We start from the raw sequence: 19,537 nt of genomic DNA on the forward strand, positions 1-19,537 counted from the left end.
TATTGCGTAGCTTCAACACTAGTCTTTTTTTTCTCCGGTCTCGACTTGGTATCGGTCTTGGTCTCGACTTGGTCTTGGTCTTGACATGGTCTGTCTTGGTCTTGGTCTTGGTCTTGTCTTGGTCTCGATACCTTCCGGTCTTGGTAGTGTCTTGGTCTCGGTTTAGGCGGTCTTGACTACAAGTCTAGTGTAGTTCCACGTTCATACAACTTGTTCACATTCATTCAAGTCAGTGACAGACAGAAATCATGAGCTCACAGAAGACGTGTTTCTGCTCTATTTATTAATGGCCTTCAGTTTGACCTACTGTATCCTGGATGCAGATTTGCATCAACACCAGAATCCATTTTAATCTACTGTAAATAATCATTTCATAAGGATACAGAATAAATCAAATATAACATTTCATTTGTCAGGTAAGAATGTATCATGTCAATTACATAATTGAATAATAAGAAGCCAGCTCACAAATGGCAGTTTTAGTGATATTAAAGGAGCACTTTCTATGCTAGCTATATACAGTTTGTAATTTGGAATTTGTATAAAATCTTTTTGTATAACACTTTATGTACATGCTGCAATATGTTTACTCTTGAAATAGTTATTAATCATAGCAATGGACTGGACTAAAAATATGTGAAGATCTGCATGAAAGCTAGAGCACTCTCAGTGATTTAATTCATGAACCGGGCCTGATAAAGTAATACATCTGCAGCTAAGATGCATCTTTCATGTGCATCTTAAAGATCATCTTTAATTGTGAATGTAAAATTACTCAGCAGTTCGGCCCTGCATATAACAGATAAAAACCCAATATTAAATACAAAAAAAAGAAAAGGTATGTCCTACAAGCAATGTGGAGAATGACGATTGTGTCAACACACTTTCACAAAATTTGCAAACAAATATTTGAAAAAAAAAAGGAGGGAAAAAGCCTTTTATATAAGCAATTGCTTTGGAAACATCGTTGAGAATGATTCACAGGCAAATGATAGAGAGTCACTTTGCATTGTCAGCACATGCTTCAGTGCTCTGAGAGTGTTTATAGTGCTGTGAGTTTAACACTTCATGACTGAGAGCAGAACAGAACAGAATCTTCATCATCACACAAGACAAAACAACAACAATGAACAACATCATCATCCTCATCTGGACCATTGCAGCTTTTATTCAAGGTGGAATGACAATTTTTGATAATAATATTGTGCTGATGTTGTTTTATACCAATATTGTGCTATAAATGAGATTTACACAATCATTGGTTTTCTTTTCTTTTCTTTCCTTCAGAATCCAATGGATTCACTCTGACTTAGCCTAAAGTTAAAAGTGTCCAGCTCGGTCAAACAGCTACAATAGAGTGTAGTCTGGATGTAGGACTAACCTCTAATGACTTGTCTTGGTATCAGCAGAAACCTGGAGAAACTCCTAAACTCCTCATACATGACATAAACAGCCTCCAGTCAGGAACTCCATCTAGATTCAGTGGCAGTGGATCTGACTATGGAAAAGACTTTTCTCTGACCATCAGTGAAGTCCAGACTGAAGATAAAGGAGATTATTACTGTCTGAGTTTACACTATCCAAACTCACAACACAGACACAAATATGTGTTCACACAGTGATAAAGAGTCGTACAAAAACCTCCTTCAGTCAGAGTCACAGTGACTGCACTGATACAGATGAGAGAAACTGCAGCTGCTGCTGAGAGGATGTGATTAAACACAATTACTTTATCTATTATTTACTTTTTGTTCTTTGGATTCAAACAGTTCTTGGTGTGTCATTATAGGTTCTTCAAATCAGTGCTGCAAAACTATGAACTATGGTATGGCACTTTATGGAGCTACAGTACAGAACTGATTTTCGATTTAAGATATGATTTGACATGTGCCATTATGTAAAAACAAGCCAAGATTATGAATTGATTATTTGACTATGTGGTATTTTTGAACTCCAGCACACAAACCACGTGGATATGAATGCTTCAGTGTCTATATAACACACCATGTAGGGCTAAAAAATGGTTCATTTTGGCAGGACACACATCAGAATGAATCATTCACTGTGTCTCATCACAAAGTCAACAGTTGATCAAACATTCAGAAGGTCAGTATGACTGCTGAGAGTCTCAGTGTGAACTGATGAATATGAACAAACCTCATCTCTCCATTAGACAAACTCAACTGACTCATTTCAGAGAATAAAGTGTCAAACAGTCAAACTCATATTTGAGTGATTCTGTTCCTCTCAGAATAGAGCAGCTCCATCAGCAGATGTTCAGCGTCCTCACAGGAGATTCATAATACAATAAAACACACAGAGTCAACACATAGAGAATCAATAGTGATAGGAAATGTGTTAGTGTTTGATGTTCATAATTTGACTAAACAGCATAGTTGCATCATTTCTTCCATCTGCAGGTGTTTTCATGGTTCACTAAGTAACATTTGATTATATAATATCAGCTTGAGTTCTAGGGCCTCATTTCTAAAGAGAAGGATCAAAATCCTCAAATGTGGTTTTGCCTTGAGAACACGTCTATAAGATTCTTCAATTTATAGACATCCAGAATAATAATCTTATATCATTTATATATTCATTTTAGCCAGAATGATTAGTTATTTATATTATATTATTTGTTTTTTTATACGTCTTTTCTGGACATTGCATAGACATAAATTAAAGACGTGCTACAGACGTAATTGTTATACATCCAGAAGACGTCCTCACAGGAGCCAGAATGAAAGTTTTTATAGAGGAGAATATTTAGAAATTAAAGACGTCTAAATACAGCTAAAGGCAGCCAGAATAAAAGTTGGATTAAATGCTTTTTCTGTAGAAATGTCTAAGACGACTGTACTAACATGGAAATCCCATCTGTGCATATTTGCAAGGATCAAACTTTAAAAAATGTTTACTTCAAACAGTGGAAGTGAGTTAGTTCTCACTAAGAAAAACCCAGTTACTCTTGTTAATGGTTGTCGCGTCATGAAACTTCAGACAGACCATAGACCTAAATTAGATTTAAAAGAATACTGATAATACTGAATATTCAATTGAATAACTGTGTAGTGTATACTAGTCTTGCATTTTTTAATCTTATCAATATAATTGTAATAAACTGCTTACCATTTTCCTGTAAACCAAACTGATCACTCCCAGAAATCAACTATTTAAATCTCAAAATACATTTTTATTACTAATACTTAGCAAAACTTAAAACGAGAACAGTAAATATAAATTAACACAATAACATAAAACTTAAAAGCCATAACAGTAAAGTTATAAATAAAAGTGCTATAAAATGTTGTTATAAAAACAGTAAACGATTAACAAAATGTGGCTGCTATAAGGTCCACAGTATATTTATTTATAGCCACCACCCCCAACTCTCCCAGGGGCATGCTTTAGATGATCAGCTGCAGCAGACTTTATTTGGGCCTCTGTTGCAGCTGGGTCCCATTTCATGACAGCATCTACAATCAAAGCAAAAACATCCACATGTAAAATAAATAAATACAAACGCCATGTTGTGGTTTAGCTTGCAGCAGAGATACATAGTATACATAGATGAAAATTTGAGTAACCGAATCAATTAAATGAAATAGTTAAGTCACAAAGCAAGTAAAATTATATAAAGCCTGATATTAAGCATTCCACACACACACACTTTTTTTTTACAATTATCATAATATGAAGCTTACCTTTTATTGCTGAAAACAATTTCTTGTCTTCAATTCCAATTTTTTTCTTTTTTGCCCTTCCCCTTCAGATTAAATAGGGTCATCAGCTGATTGGTGAAGAGCCTAATCCAATCCAAGACAAAAATAATGTAATTATTCCCCCCACACACACATTGAATTGTCTTCAAATTAAATGAAAAAAAAAAAACATCGATTTTGATAAAGCATTGGCATTATGCACAGCCACATTATTTTTACCTTCATCAAATCGCCTGAAAATGACACTATATAAACCATACAGATCTCTACATACATTAGACCTCTTGCTTGGCTGAGAAGGACATAGGTCTTCATAAATTAGCCAGCGTCTTAGGCTGGCTACACATTGGCTGCGTCGCATGAGCCTGGCGTTTCTGTTGCGTGGTGGCTGCGTTGCATTTTCTACAGTATGTCTTTGCACATCAGAACGTGTCTGAATATCATGCTGCTGCTGATAGCCTTTTCTGTACACGCGCATGTTTCCAATTGATTTACTGCATTAGTACACTTCCATGTTAAACATAAATATACACTGATTTGATTTGAAGACAACTTTGGAAGTATTGACGGAAAACAGGCTACAGAATATTTCGTTCTGTATTGACAGGTGCAATATGAATTTTTTTATTGGCACTTCTATAAACCAATCACAATCGTCTTGGGCGGCGCTAAGCACTAGGCAAAGCCACGGTGCCGCTGCAAAATAGCCTCGGGTTAGAAATTTCTTTTGGTGGAACGTGCATGGTCAAAAGTTGTTTTAGTCGTGCAACAGAAAACTCAGATTGGACAGATAGTCTAGCTAGCTGTCTGGATTTACCCTGCAGAGATCTGAGGAACAATTTCAATAAATCGACCGGAGCTTAAATTCATTTTAAAGAAAGGTAACAGACATCTGTCTGAAAAGAGTGAAATCTGGTGGAATTTCCTCTCATGCTCTCTCTTGTCATTGAGCCCCTGTCTGTCTCTCCTTCTCCCTCTTAAGCCTCCTGTTATTGTTTTTGAAAACAAAAAAAATAGGACTTTTTTTATACAACGTAGGGAATAAAACACAGGGAGGTAAACGTCTGCATTTCATTTTGATGACAGTCTGTTTAAATTAAAGTGCATATGACATCTCACAGGTGGCTTTGACTTACAAATTTAGTCATTTTCATAAAAAATATGATATACAGTTTATCTTTTAGCACCATTTAACCAAAAAACACCAAAATATAATTGTTTTTATCCATATTGCCAAGCCCTAGCGCACAGTCCTGCTAAACTAAACAAAACTACCAAATGAACCATCAAATGAAAAAAAATTGGGGATCTGTGTCTGTTAAGTTAATGTGTAAATAAATACCTGTCCAGCACTTTGTGGGTGCAGTCCTTTACATCTTTCCCCCCCACTCTTGCCAGCTGAAAAACCTATAATTAAAAAAACACATGCAAATATATTAAGGGTAAAAAGTTGAGAACATTGTACGGATAGAAAAAACTAAGTTCAACCAGTGTGGTCCAGTTGTTTTCTGCCCTGAAAAACAGTGTCAATTTTGACAATTATATGTATAGTCTTGAAATAATTGAAAGATTTGTTTATCTCAAATATCACATATTTTCCAACACATTGTAACAGCAGGTAAAATACAAAATGCAGATATAATTTGCTGGATCGATATTGAAATGCATCAATACATAAGATATCTGCTGTAAGATATCTGCTGTATTACTGTGTTGCATATATCTTCTGGCATAAAATGCGAATGCAGGGTGTGTCTCCTTATAACAAAATTAACACGCCTAATCTTTCGGAACCATATCACCCTGACTGACTTGTAGCTTGGCACAACAAAAACTCCTGCTGTTCGGATGTTGCCATTTCTGATATTTTAACATTCCAACATTTTAATTAAAAGAAATACACTACAATTTGATCAGAAATAAGATTTTGATTATAATAAGCAAAACTTAGGTTACCTAAGACATGACCTACCGCTGGAGATGTGTACTGAAGTGAAAAGTGGAAATGATTAGACCTGTTTTCCGGTTAGAGCACTTGGCGTTCCGCATTACCCCCTATTGGCATTAGAGGTTGAAAACTTCTTACCAAGGTTTCAAATTTGTTTTTATCCTGAAGAGAAGCCTCCTCCCTCTCGAACTCTTCCAAGGTGTCAATCTTGTTAATCTGAATCCTAGAGTTAGGTACGCTCCTCTGCAGTTTTTTGACCTCATCAGTGAGAGTCACCAGTTTTGTAAGCACTATTTTCTGGAACTCTGGCAATAATCATAAATTAAGAAAAAAATAATTACTCACTATAATCATGGTTCTCTGGTTACAGCAAGGCATTTCAGCCTTTCAGTAAAAGAGTGCTCTCTAGCAATCCCAGAAAAATGAATGACTATTCAATTAGTTACATAACACTTTATTTAACAGAGAAACTTTAACCCTGTATTTGACATCAGTTTTTATTAAAGAACAATTTTATTAAGAGATGGATCTAGACTAAATGTCATAAATGCCAAAGCAAAAAGATGAAAACCTGAAGTCTGATTTACCAAACAGTTACAAAGAGAATGCAATGTTAAGTAATTAGTCTGGGTGTCACATGAAAATATTATTGTACTTACTCTCTTCTGACAGGGGGAATGTGGTTGGCGCATCCCTATTATAATTGGACTTTGCATGTGAAAGACCTAAGCAGGAAAGAAAAAAGTGTGTGAAGCGATCAATATATTTAGAACATTTGTACAATGTGCCTCATTGAGTGATAAAACCAATGACATTCACCATCTGTGGACCTGCTTTCCACAGCCTGGGACCTGGGTACACCTGAGAAACCCAAACACCAACATTAGTCAGTCCAGTAGCAATAGTATTCTTCATGCTAATTTGATATTCAATAAGACAAGCCAAATGTAACTGGCAATACTCACAACTACTTGAACTGTCCCGGCCCACAGACCTAGACCTGGACCTGGACCAATCTGTGCAAAGTTAACCCAAAACTGAAACATCAGTTTGTCATTATCAATTAGTTACCTGCATGCTGATTTGATAATCTAAAAATGAAAAGTTAAACTCACCACTAGTTGACCTGTCGCAGCCCGCAGACCTGGCTGTACCTAAGCAATGCAGAGCAGAAACATCAGTCAGTCATTATCATTAGTCCAGGTGACCTGCCTGCAATATTCAGCAATGAAAGGCTATATTCACGACTAGTTGACCTGTCGCGTCATTATCAATATTGTTAGTTACCTGCATCCGGTTTGAGGCTGATTGGTGTCAACTAAGCTAGCTTAAGTAGCTAGCACGTCCATTTAGAGGAAAAAAAAAAAATTTAGCTGGACCAACTGGCACTAACGAAAAAAACTTTATGATAAAATGTCGGGAATCACTCACTATTAGTATTATAACATACTTACAAAGTCCTTGATGGGGACGTCGACTCAAGTGCAACACGAGACGAAGACAGCCTTCCTTGGCAGCTAAGCTAGCACGTTAGCTAGCACGTCCATTTAGAGGAAAAAAAAAACATTTGAATTACTTAGCTGGACCAACTGGGACTAACGATAAAAACTTTATGATAACATTTCGGGAATCACTCACTATTAGTATTACCAATATTATAACATACTTACAAAGTTTTTGATGGGGACGTCAAGTGCAACACGAGACAGCGACAAGAGACGATCGACCTTAAGTCCCGTTCACACTAGCAGCGACTTCTGTCGCTGCATGTCGCCAGAGGCTGGCGATGAGGTTGCTAGTGGGCGTTCTCACTACTGGTTGCCTTGACAGCGAATCAGGTTTCTTGCCGCTAAATTCAAACATTTTGGAGGCAAAAGACTAAATATAAGTATAAATTAAATCTGTACATACAAACAAAAACGGATGAGAAGCATAGCCTGTATTTTTCCATTGCATATGTTTATCTACGGCTGAGAGGAGAACGATCACATGAGCTCTACCGTCTTCTTTCCTATTAGCTGTCGCTACCGAAAGTCGCTCTTCATTTGTATAAAGCCCCGTTCACACTACAAGCGACAGGCAGCGACAAAGCGACGCGATCCCATTCATTTCAATGGAGAGCTGGCGATTTCCCGGCGACAAGCGCGACATCGAGCTGCAGCGACCGTTGGCGACCGGATGGGGCGTGTCCAGCGACGGGACAAAGTTCAGAATCCCTCAACTTTATGCAAATGAAGAGCGACTTTCGGGAGCGACAGCCAGTAGAAAAGAAGACGGTAGAGCTCATGTGATCGTTCTCCTCTCTCAGCCATAGATAAACATATTTAATGAAAAAAGTAGGCTCTGCTTCTCATTCATTTTCGTATGGATCAAGTGCAGCAGTCACATATCCGTCCGCCACAGAACCGGAGAAACTTGTATTACGAGCATGTTTGATCATTATAAAAAAAATCTCAGTATCATGTTATAAAAGTTAAAACATTTGCTCAAAATAATGCATACTTGACACACTCCCTATTATTTATTATCACTATAAAGGAAGAACTGTTTTTCACAGGGGATCGAGGGATATCACGATCTTCTTGAAACCGGAAGGTGTACTTATAGAACCGCCTTTTCCACCACACTTAAACGAACGAAAAAAAAAAAAACACTCTAATCCGAAAAACATCTATGCTTATCACTTTTTTAATATAATTTTACTAAGCAGCATACACATAATAATAAAAAAAAATAAAATAAAAAAAACAAACAATATAAGCTATTATACATTGACAAATTTAACTAAAATCACAAGGCTGACATTTGGAGGAGTATTGTTATGGGTGAAATTGATTTTATATTTGGGCTTGGTCCCATGTTGCTGAAGGGGTCAAGGTGGTCAGAACAGCTCTTTTGGAACCCCAGGCCTTCAAAGAGCACTTAAGGCCCAAGTGGACATTTACCCATCACCCTCAAACAAAGACAATGACGAAAAAAAAAATACAATAAACAAATCACTATTTCTAGAATATAAATATAATTTTATATAAAACTTTAGAATAAATAGTCCATATGGACTGGAAGAAACGTGTGTCTGCCCAAGCCAAATTCCCAGTTCCCAAAAATCATGTGGCTATAACGTTATCAGTTATTGACAGTTTGGTTTATTCCTTGCCTTGAGTTTGAGGGACTAGATCTGTCAATTTGTGCCAACCTGCCTGTATCCTATAGGCCTATACTTCTCAGAGATGATCAGATCATAAAAAAAATCAGTAAAGTCATCCTGACACTGCTTTCCCCATGCTGACTGACCTGCCTAAAGTGAAAGTTTAAAAGAGCAAGGTGACCAAAATAATTAAATTATGTAGAGAAGGTTGAATGCAATACACAACCGTGATATTGACAGGGATACAAAAACCAATAGCCAAGATGCATACACTTATAGCGCCAACACACAGCTACGGCGTAGCTCCTTCGGAGTGATAACACTATGGGTGATAAGTCTGAGGTTATTTGCAGCCAGCCGTTAGCAAGGAAACCTGCCCTAAAAAATACTGCTTGCTGGCTAATTTCAAAATGTTACTGCATATTTAAACGAATAACCATGTTATTGTAACCAAAATATTTATTTGCAAAGTCAGTGACTGCTACCACAGCTGCTTAACACCGACTATCAACATACAGGACGAGTTGACCAAGTCCTTGTGGCCTGCGTCGCCTTGACGCAAATTAGGGTTACACATTTTTGGAGGTGCGCACATCGAGCTACGGCCAGGCTCGGAGGGGGGTTCGCAGAGGGTTCTACGGGAGTACGTCGACGCAGAACCATAAATGCAGCCTTTAGCCATTTTGTCAGAAAACCTGTAACACCATTGAGAAGGGGGGTTAAACTTTCTTGATTTTACCACTTTAAACAACACCTTAAAGAACATTATTAATAAGCCTCTATCTGGAATCTGATTTTTTTTTTTTTTTCCAAACTAAAGGGGGTTTAAAATTCTAGCAATTATAACATAATGAAAATCCCTGTCAAATTCTCCCTTTTTCATAGGCAAATGTCATCCCTAATCTTTACACACAATTTTACACCCCACTCTTATATAATTTTAAATAATAATGAACTACAGTATTCTTTGATAATTGGGTTAGTAATGGAATTATTTTTGTATCTCAAATTTTCAATCAAATTTCAATTTGTTATTATTCTGAGTTATTGGTAAAGCATGAAATTCATGTTACTCCAAAAGAGATGCACTCGTGGCTGATGCAGTGCCACGAGTTATCATGCTTTATAAAGGATTTTCTTTTTCATCTCTTTGCTCAGTGGATCTGTGTAAGACATTTGTAGGTAAAAAAATCCATTCTTCAACTAAAAAAAAAAAAAAAAAAAAACAAAAAAAAAAAAAAAAAATAACAAAATCTTGTCTTAATTGCTTCTATGCCATATAGCCTTGGAATGATTTTGTAAGTAACATTCCGTGGAAAAAAGTTTGGACAACTTACAAAATGAGAGAAATTAAGTTAATTCATAGGTTTTACCCAAAAAAGTGCTCTCTCAAAAGACTTAAGAATGACATACCCTTTCTGTTCAGAGAAACCTTTACATTTATTTTGGAACTGCTCACAGTATATTTTGGTGGTACATTTGTGATTTTATCAAATTTTATGTGAATCCTAACTTTGAATTTACATGTAATATTTGGTTTTCATGAAAAGTGCTATTTTATAAATTGTTTTTTTTTTCTGAAATTTTTCTGTTAGCTAAATTTCACATAAATGTACATTTTCCTTTTTAAGATTTAAACATGAACTGAAAATCTATTTTGAGTCTATTGAGTTCTCTAAAAACTTGGCTAACTTCTCTAAACTTCTCTAAAAAGCTATAAGAACAGGCTGTGTTTAAGGGCTTGGCACTTAATCTGGAATGAAAGACTTTAGGAAATTAGTCTGGACTGAGGGACTCTGCAATTATGACAATGACGATGGTTGTTAATTTTTTTTAACAGTCATTTCTGATGTCTTTTTTGATTGGTTGACGTTTCGATTGTGGCCTTAACATATTTTCTGTCATTTATTGACTAAATCTGGATGTTTATGGACGTTTAGATTGTGGCCAAATTGGACATCTTTATTCACGTAATTTGTCGAATAATTCTGGATGTCAAAGGACGTACAGATTATAGCCAGGATGAACGTCTTTTCTCAACTAAATCTGGTAGTCAGTGGACGTTTAGATTGTGGCCAGATTGGACATCTTTATTCACGTCATAAATCGACTAAATCTAGATGTCAATGGACGTTTAGATTATAGTCAATATGAACGTCTTTTCTCAACTAGTACTGGCTGTCAGTGGACGTTTAGATTGTGGCCTGATGAGACATCGTTTCTCAGTGTCATTAATCGACTTATTCTGGCTGTCAATGGACGTTCAGATCATGGCCTGGACGGGCGGACGCGATATCAACATGTTTTGGTGATCACGCCCACGAGAGCTTTTGCTTTTGATATGATAAATAGCCACGCGCGCGGCGCCGCGTGTTAGAGCCCACATCATCGTAAACAAAGCTTGACAATTCATCAAGTTCATCTCGGCTACTGTTCGTTTCTGGAAGAAGACGCGCTGAGAGAAACAGCAGAATTTACCTTCAGAAAAAAAGAAAACGCGCTGAGAGGAAAAACACAGAATTCACCTCAGATGAAGAACAACGAGACGCGAGGCTAATCCAGAGGAAGAAATCAGTCTGACCAGTAAGTAATGCGTCTTTTTTTGCATTAGTTAACGTTTTATCTTGACATAAGTTTGAACACATTTACTAGCTTGGTTTTTCCTAAACTATGATTCCTGGCTAAAATGTTTGAAATCGAGTGAAATATTTTGAAAATGATAGGTAGCTCATTGTATCTAAATTTCTTACGACGCGATGAAGTTTTCATGTTCTATATAATATGAAACAAAATACGATATAAAAGTAATATGAGTGTACACTGTAACATGATGAATGCTACGAGTCGAAGTATGTCTAGATTAGAGTTGTGACGTTCGCGAACGAACCGATTCTTTTGAACGGCTCATAAACATGAACGATGGGAGCCGAGTCGCGGCTGGGGGGAGCCGTTCTTTCTGTCGTTCTTTTTTTTCCTATGCGTGTTTCACACAGATGCACACAAATTAGCTCCTCCGCGAGACAGAACAGTTATAGGAGGAGGGGCGCACCCAGCACAGGGGTGCTACTGCCTAATTTTAAAACTTTAAATATTTTTTGTTTTCTATCAAAATGTTCTTGTGTGATAACAATGTTCTTGTGTGGAAGTGTTTGTAGTAAAAGCTGTTTTCATTGCAGCCGCCTTTGTTTTTGATGTTTATTTGTGAGTAGGTATTGTATGAATAACATAAGTCAACGTAGCTTTACACATACACACACTTTGTACTAAAGGTAAATTTAAAATATTGATGTCACTGTCTAAGCAGAGGGATGTTGTGCAAACCTATGGAATATAGTCTACACATGACAAATGAGGTAATAATCAATATTTCAGAATAATTCAAACTCAGATATTGGTGTGTGAAATCTGAGTTTTAATTATTTGACTACAAATCTCACCTCATCATTCCTCCCAGTGATTATTTCCAGGATAAACTGAGATGCCCCCAAGCTGGCTTCTTAAAACTGACTAAATATTTAAAAAGAGCCAAAAGAGCCGTTCTTTTGAACGGCTCTTTGAAAGGAATGGATCGCCAAGATCCAGATCCCCTCAAAGAGCCATAAATCCCATCACTAGTCTAGATATTATTTATTATTAATAATTTGTTCCCAAATAGAGTTTTATAAGGTGCTAAACCATAATTTTTCAGTTTCTCAGATATAAAATGTCCTTTTTACATAGTACAAAGTTGGCGTGAATCTGTGACTACAAGATCGTTATATACAGATTCTTGATATTAACATGCTCAGAGGTGTTTTTTGTTTTTCTTTTGTCGCGATTTATCTCAAAGGGAAATGTATACAAATAATTACAATTAATTATGATTAATTACAATTATTTATATCAGCTGCCAGTAGTAACTGTAGCAGAATCAATTTTCCATCAACTAATCTGTTCGCCCAGCGAACATTCAGTATAATCTTTATATCAACTCTAGGAAATGATATTTTCTTGGCCACAGAAAATAACTTTCTTAAAGTACCATTGCATTAGAGCATGTAGCTCAAATCGGAATCGTAAAGGGACATTAATTTGCAAGGCAGAATCAGAATCAAAACTCATGTAATTTGTGCACAATAGTTTATTAACGAAGGACTAACACATAACTAATCTAAACAAACAAACATGAAGTCACTCATACATGGGGGAATGGTCAGTGAGAAGCAGTTAGAGAGAGAAACAAGGAAATGAAGCTATGAAAAGAGTCAGTTAACCACCTGCTGTGAAACCATCAGTGCTGTCTACAGCTTATACTAAACCTCTGTATGTTTAGTTAAGTGTACGATACTTGCATTGCCTTGGTCGTCGAACAAGTGTCCAAATGCAGTCTCTGAAAGTCTTGGTGGTTTGAAGCAGTGGTGGTTTTGGAATTACAATCACGTTCTTCCGGGTCTGAAGAGTGATGAATTCCGAAGATGTCCTGACTCGTTGGTGACTGGGAGTTTCTTCCCATGTGAAAAGTGAAGAAGAACCAAGAGCTGAGAGGGACCCAGCTGAAGTCCTGTGATCTTTGAGGAATGGAAAGACAAGGCCGCAAGGCCTGGCGCACGCTTAGGGAAGTCCTGAAGAGTTCTAGCTCATCTTCTTAGGTTCTCCAAGAACCGCTGACTGACTGAGGCAAGTCATGAAGGTGAATTCCAGGGTTAAGTCGAACTGTCTGGCTCTTTGTGGTCGAGAGCCACAGCTCTGTATGTTGGGCCTGTCGGGCCCGCCGGGCACGCCCTGTGCCGGCTCCGGCTCCCCGTGGGTTCCTCCACACGGGCAGCAATCGGAAGATGTTGCAGACGAGTGAAGAAGGGAGAAGAGAGAGTTAGAAGAGAGAGGGGTCGATGCCTTTAAACTCTCTGGAGGCTGTGCCTTCAGGAGGTCCATGAACCAATGGTAACTTTCACCTTTGGAGAGAAAGTTTACGACTCTTTGTCTGTGAGCATGGTATTTTGCATATGTAATTCGATTGGGTGTTGATGCAAAAACTACTAAGGTTTCTTAAAACACTAACATGTTGCAAAGGTATCAACATCTAATTTACACCATCTTTTAGATCATTAAAATACGAACTCAAAGAGTCCAAGCATGACATAGGTGGGTTATACTACTAGTCATCTATCATAATACATGCATAAAACAGTAGAAAGATGAATACAAATACAACAGACAAAATTAAAATACAATGCAGTAATACTGTACACACTGACCTGGGCTATGTGTGATAGGAAGGTCAAAGAGAGGTTTGTCTGTGAATGAGTAGGAAAGAGTCCATTTCTACAGGCATTGTGTCTTTCCTATAGAGAAATGTAGTGTGCTCTGTTTGCATTCCTTGAGGCCATAAAACCTGTGGTATCAGATCGTTGTCCTGGCAACTGAGCCCTTTTGGGGTGTTAGTTGCTTTGGGGGGGTTGTCTCCAGAGCTCCAGCATGTAGCTGGCCTGTTGTGTTTAAAGACTATTTGTTAAATGTAACAATTAATGTATGTCTGATTGGTCCAGACGCTACACTTTTTTAGATCTGATACCTGCACCGCAAATGAATATTGCTGATTTTTACTCTTCAAACTTCTGAGAGTGCTGTACCAACATCAAATGTTATTCTTCATTGATTTTCAGTAACATAAGCTCTGTGACTTTTTTTTTCTTGAATCCATGGAAAGAAGCAGCAAACACTTAAATATCAGGTATGGTTTACTAGTTTGACTTGCTGAACAGGAATGACACAAGGTCTGTTCACATCTCTGTGGTTAGGTCAGTGAGTACAATAATAATCTTTGACCATCATTATGTATGTTTTGATTATATTGTGTTGTAAATAAAATACAAACGACCAAAACCCCCATTATCTTACTCTCCTCACATTCTTTGTTACCTGCCTCATAGTGACAGTCACAGTGATGGGCCATTAGGGGACGGCCTTTTGTCTCTCAGGTGTGAATCACTAAATATTCATGGCCATTATCCCTCCCTCGCATACGGCTTTCTATCACAAAACATGTCTTAGAAAATTTAGTGCATGATTTTATTAATAACTTAAAAATGATTTACAAATATTTTAAAAATGGTCTACACTCATGATGTGAAGAATCCAGTAATTTAGTGACCTATGAAAAATGCATAACATTGTCCTCTCTCTGTGGATACTTTTACTTATACACTTACAAATAAGCAAATCATGCAGGGCTATAATATGTAAGTACATTATTTCTTCAGCTGCACTGGAAACTGAAAATGTTGCATCCACACTGATAGATGTCAATATAAAGACTAGTGTGGCAAATTCCTGCCAAACAACAAACAAAAATTGTTTTTTCAAATTTGTTATTAGCATCTCAGGCTGTTGTAAATCCTGCCCACTTCTTTGCATTGTCAGCACATGCTTCAGTGCTCTGAGAGTGTTTATAGTGCTGTGAGTTTAACACTTCATGACTGAGAGCAGAACAGAACAGAATCTTCATCACCACACAAGACAAAACAACAATGAGCAACATTATCTTCATCTGGACACTCACACTGCTTGCTCAAGGTTTGTGTGATCAAATCTATCTTAAATTTATTTGAAATATACATCATTAACAGATTTTTTTCTCAATTTTATTCTGTCTTTAGAGTGTAGAGGACAGTACACTGTTACTCAGAGCCCATCAATAACAGCAGCTCAAGGACAAGAAGTCAGAATAAACTGTAAAGTCAGCAGTAGAGTGCATGGTGGTGATTACTTACACTGGTACTTACAGAAACCTGGAGAAGCTCCTAAACTCCTCATATATGGTGCAACAAGCCATAACACTGGAACTCCATCTAGATTCAGTGGCAGTGGATCTAACAGTGATTTCACTCTGACCATCAGTGGAGTCCAGACTGAAGATACAGGAGATTATTACTGTCAGAGTGAACACTCTATCAGTGGTAGCTGGGTGTTCACACAGTGATAAAGAGTCGTACAAAAACCTCCGTCAGTTGGAGTCACAGTGGCAGCACTGATACAGCTGAGAGATGCTGCAGCTGCTGATGGAAGGATGTAGATCACAATATTATAATGCAGAATACTATCACTCAATGCTAATAACACTAAATGTTAAAATAATATTAAATTCAACTCAAGGCAATAAACATGGATGAACTACTGAGCATATGGTATGTTTAGAAATATATTTTCATAAACAAAACAAGTTTAGTTATATTGTCTTGTTAAAATGTGAAGCAATAATACTTGTGTAACACTGTTGACAGTCAACTAATCCACTCTTTTTTTGGGGGGGGGTTCTAGTGGGTTACTTAGTTGACAATGGTTTTTCGAACACAAATACAACAAGTTATATCACAGTAAACACATACTATTTTTGAAGCGCACATCCCAAATGTCTCGATAACATAATCTAACTGAAGGCAAAACTATTAACTTAATTTATATTTAGATAATTTTCATACTTAAATGCAGAGTAGAATGACCAACTTCATAAAATCAGACAGCTGAATACCAGGGTTGTATGTAATATGAACATCATTTTTTTAACAAAAAATATGGCTTTTTCAACAAATAGTGCTATGATTGGGAAAAATGTAATTGTGTACTAGAAAACTAAGCATCAGGGCTTAATATCGATTAAAATATATTAAAAATATACTTCACAGACATGAGATATGCACCCACAATTATTTATCTATTTGTTTATTATTATTATTTTTATTATTATTATTAAGGTATACATTGTATTTTACTTTATCTTTTTTGTTGTTGTTGTTGTTGTTTTGTTTTGTCGTGTTTAACTTTGAAAACACAGCACATACTTTTCCTCCAACCAGGGTCTGGCAAGGACTACTTTAGATGTGGGACCCCCAAGAGCATGGTGTGGGAGTCTCTCGGTTAGACAGGCACTCACCTCCAGAAAAAATGGGTTGGTCCAATGCTTGATGAAACCTTTCAATAGGAAATGCCCCAGAGAAGGGAACAGTAGGAAGGTGAAGTTGTTGACAGAGCCCCTTAGCTATGAAGTTTCCCTCTGACCCAGAGTCAAAGAGGACAATGAAGGAGATGACACTGATAATGGTGATCACTAAACTGCTCAATGTAGAATAATGGTCTGGGATGCAATTTTCCAAAACATGAGAACGATGAGTCAGGGAGCCAGGAAGCAAATGGCCAGTTTTACCACAAACATTCTGTGAGACTGAGCTGAAATCTCTACCTACATGGGCTCATTGACAGGGCTAGTGGAGCAAGAAGTAAGGTTAAGACTCAAAGTAAGACTCAGAAAATATTAATCATTCCCACTGACCAGTCCTGGATGACTGAGCCTCTTTTCTCCCAAATCATGGTGGCTCTGTGAAGAGCTCTGCCAGTCAGAAGAACTAATGACAGCAATTTTTGAATGTTCTGTGGGAAATCAATGAGGCTCCATCTCCATTAACAATTAATAATGCAGAAGAGAACAACTGTATTCCTCCACCACACCAAAGATTCTTAAATTACTGTAATGATTTAAATCCAGATAAGTGAGTCTTAATTTGAAGAGGGAGTAGTTGAAGGCCTGTTTACAAGTTTGAAACAATAAGGGTAAGTAAATAATGACAGAATTTTATTTTGGTGAACTATATCTTTATATGTGTAGATAGTATTAAAGCTAGTACTAGTACTAGTACTAATAGTATCTAGTATTGTAGATACTATTAGTATTAAAGCTTTGAATGTTTTGTAGAACATGAACATGTATGAAGAAATTCATCTAAGTTCTGAGACTGACACCTGCCTGTTCTGTGTATGAAGAGCATTTACATAGAGAGACACTTTGCATGAGAGTGTTTATAGCGCTGTGAGTTTAACACTTCATGACTGAGAGCAGAACAGAATCTTCATCATCACGCAAGACAAAACAACGACAATGAACAACATCATCATCTTCATCTGGACACTCACACTTTTTGCCCAAGGTTTGTGAGATAAAACATGATGTTTTTTTTTTTTTTTTATTACTTTAAAATGCGAAATGTACATCATTGTCAGATTTGTGTAAATGTTATTCTTGTTCTTTATTTCAGAGGGTAGAGGACAGTACACTGTAACTCAGAGTCCATTGATAACAGCAGCTCAAGGACAAGAAGTCAGAATAAACTGTAAAACCAGCAGTAGAGTGAATGGTGGTTATCGTTTAGCCTGGTATTTACAGAAACCTGGAGAAGCTCCTAAACTCCTCATATATGATGCAACAAGCCGTTACACTGGAACTCCATCTAGATTCAGTGGCAGTGGATCTGGCACTGATTTCACTCTGACCGTCAATAGAGTCCAGACTGAAGATACAGGAGATTATTACTGTCAGAGTGAACACTGTTCTGGTAGCTGTGTGTTCACACAGTGATAAAGAGTCGTACAAAAACCTCCGTCAGTCAGCGTCACAGTGGCTGCACTGATACAGCTGAGAGATACTGCAGGTGCTGATGGGTGTGATGAATCGCAAACACTCTCATCTAATAACACACCATTTATTAGTGAATGTAAGTGAAAAAGAAAGTGGAACACAGTCATAATATACTTCTGTAAATACATATAAATCACCATATTTATGTAACATTTCCTCATGTGTTAATTAGTCTCTCACACCTGTTTCTGTTCTCCTTGATTGTGTATTTATGTTCTGAGTTTCCTTACTTCCATTGTTCCAACTGCTCTGAGCACTCAGAGCACACAGATATTTTTTAGAAGGCACTATGTTTTTCTTTCGTTAACTGCACTGAATGTACCTTTCTTGAGCATATATGTACGCGGGGGCATTGCTAGGGATTCTGGGCCTCTTGTCATTGTTTCTAGACCCCTTAGTTGAAACTGCAATATCATTGGGCATCTCTCTACCTGAAGGCCCCTGTTCTAGCTTTCCCCTCTCTGATGCCCCTATATGTGTGGTTCCCCATCAGTCGGTCACTTCAAGTCACGTCGGTGACCAGCGACGGCACCTTTTACTGCCGAAACCACTCCAGCAGCACATCCTCCCTCACCACCCTCGATGGCGGACCAGCACGGGGGTATACGGCGCCCCTTCCATCTGGCGGGGCAATCCATTTCTCCACTCCCGGGCCTGTAGTCACTCGTCGGCTCTGATTGGCAGTGCCGATGCGGCCTGTGGAGAAGCTGGCTCCGCCTTACACGCTATGGAGTTATTACAGGTTCATTGGGCCAAGGCACTGAAGGACCTGTACGAGGGTAGTCATGACCCAGAAGTTCTTAAGAAGCTTTGTATCGCCACGGACCTTGCACAACGTGCGACGAAGGTGACCACACGGTCTCTGGGTCGTGCCATGTCCACCATGGTGGTCCAGGAGCGCCATCTCTAGCTGTGTCTGGCCAACATGAGAGAAAACGACAAGACCAGGTGCCTGAATGCCCCCAAGTCCCAGACCGGCCTTTTCGGCAACGCAGTGGAGAACTTTGCCCAGCAGTTTTCCACTGCACAGGCCAGCAGTCACCAGAGGCCACTCAGTCTGCTCGTCGCCAAGGATGGCCCTCTGCCTCCATTCCAGCATAGACATCGCAGCAGCCTTTCTTAGCAGCGCCATGGAGCCAGTTGCAGGGCAGCCGCTCCGCCCGTCCAGGCCCCCACTAAGACCAGTGGCAAGCGGAAGAGCAAGAGATGGATGGAGCTGCTCTTCAGGAGATGGTGAACGCACCACTCCCTCCCCTGGAGGAGAGCCAGGTGGA

The 19,537-nt window shown here is 38.1% G+C and overlaps 2 gene segments (V, D, J or C); both read left to right on the forward strand.

Annotated features, from left to right (window-relative positions):
* Positions 1 to 15,306: 15,306 nt before the first annotated feature.
* LOC127157977 (immunoglobulin kappa variable 1-39-like) lies at positions 15,307 to 15,776 on the forward strand (the record flags this gene model as incomplete). The annotated part of the segment is given in 2 exon segments: positions 15,307 to 15,370; positions 15,454 to 15,776. Coding segments are annotated over 2 exon segments (387 nt in total), but the record flags the coding sequence as incomplete, so codon positions are not given.
* Positions 15,777 to 17,546: 1,770 nt separating this feature from the next.
* Positions 17,547 to 18,203, forward strand: LOC127157982 (immunoglobulin kappa variable 3-20-like). The segment is given in 3 exon segments: positions 17,547 to 17,603; positions 17,688 to 17,775; positions 17,884 to 18,203. Coding segments are annotated over 3 exon segments (465 nt in total).
* Positions 18,204 to 19,537: the final 1,334 nt, after the last annotated feature.

Source organism: Labeo rohita, unplaced genomic scaffold (assembly GCF_022985175.1).
Source record: "Labeo rohita strain BAU-BD-2019 unplaced genomic scaffold, IGBB_LRoh.1.0 scaffold_129, whole genome shotgun sequence".
Classification (NCBI taxonomy): domain Eukaryota; kingdom Metazoa; phylum Chordata; class Actinopteri; order Cypriniformes; family Cyprinidae; genus Labeo; species Labeo rohita.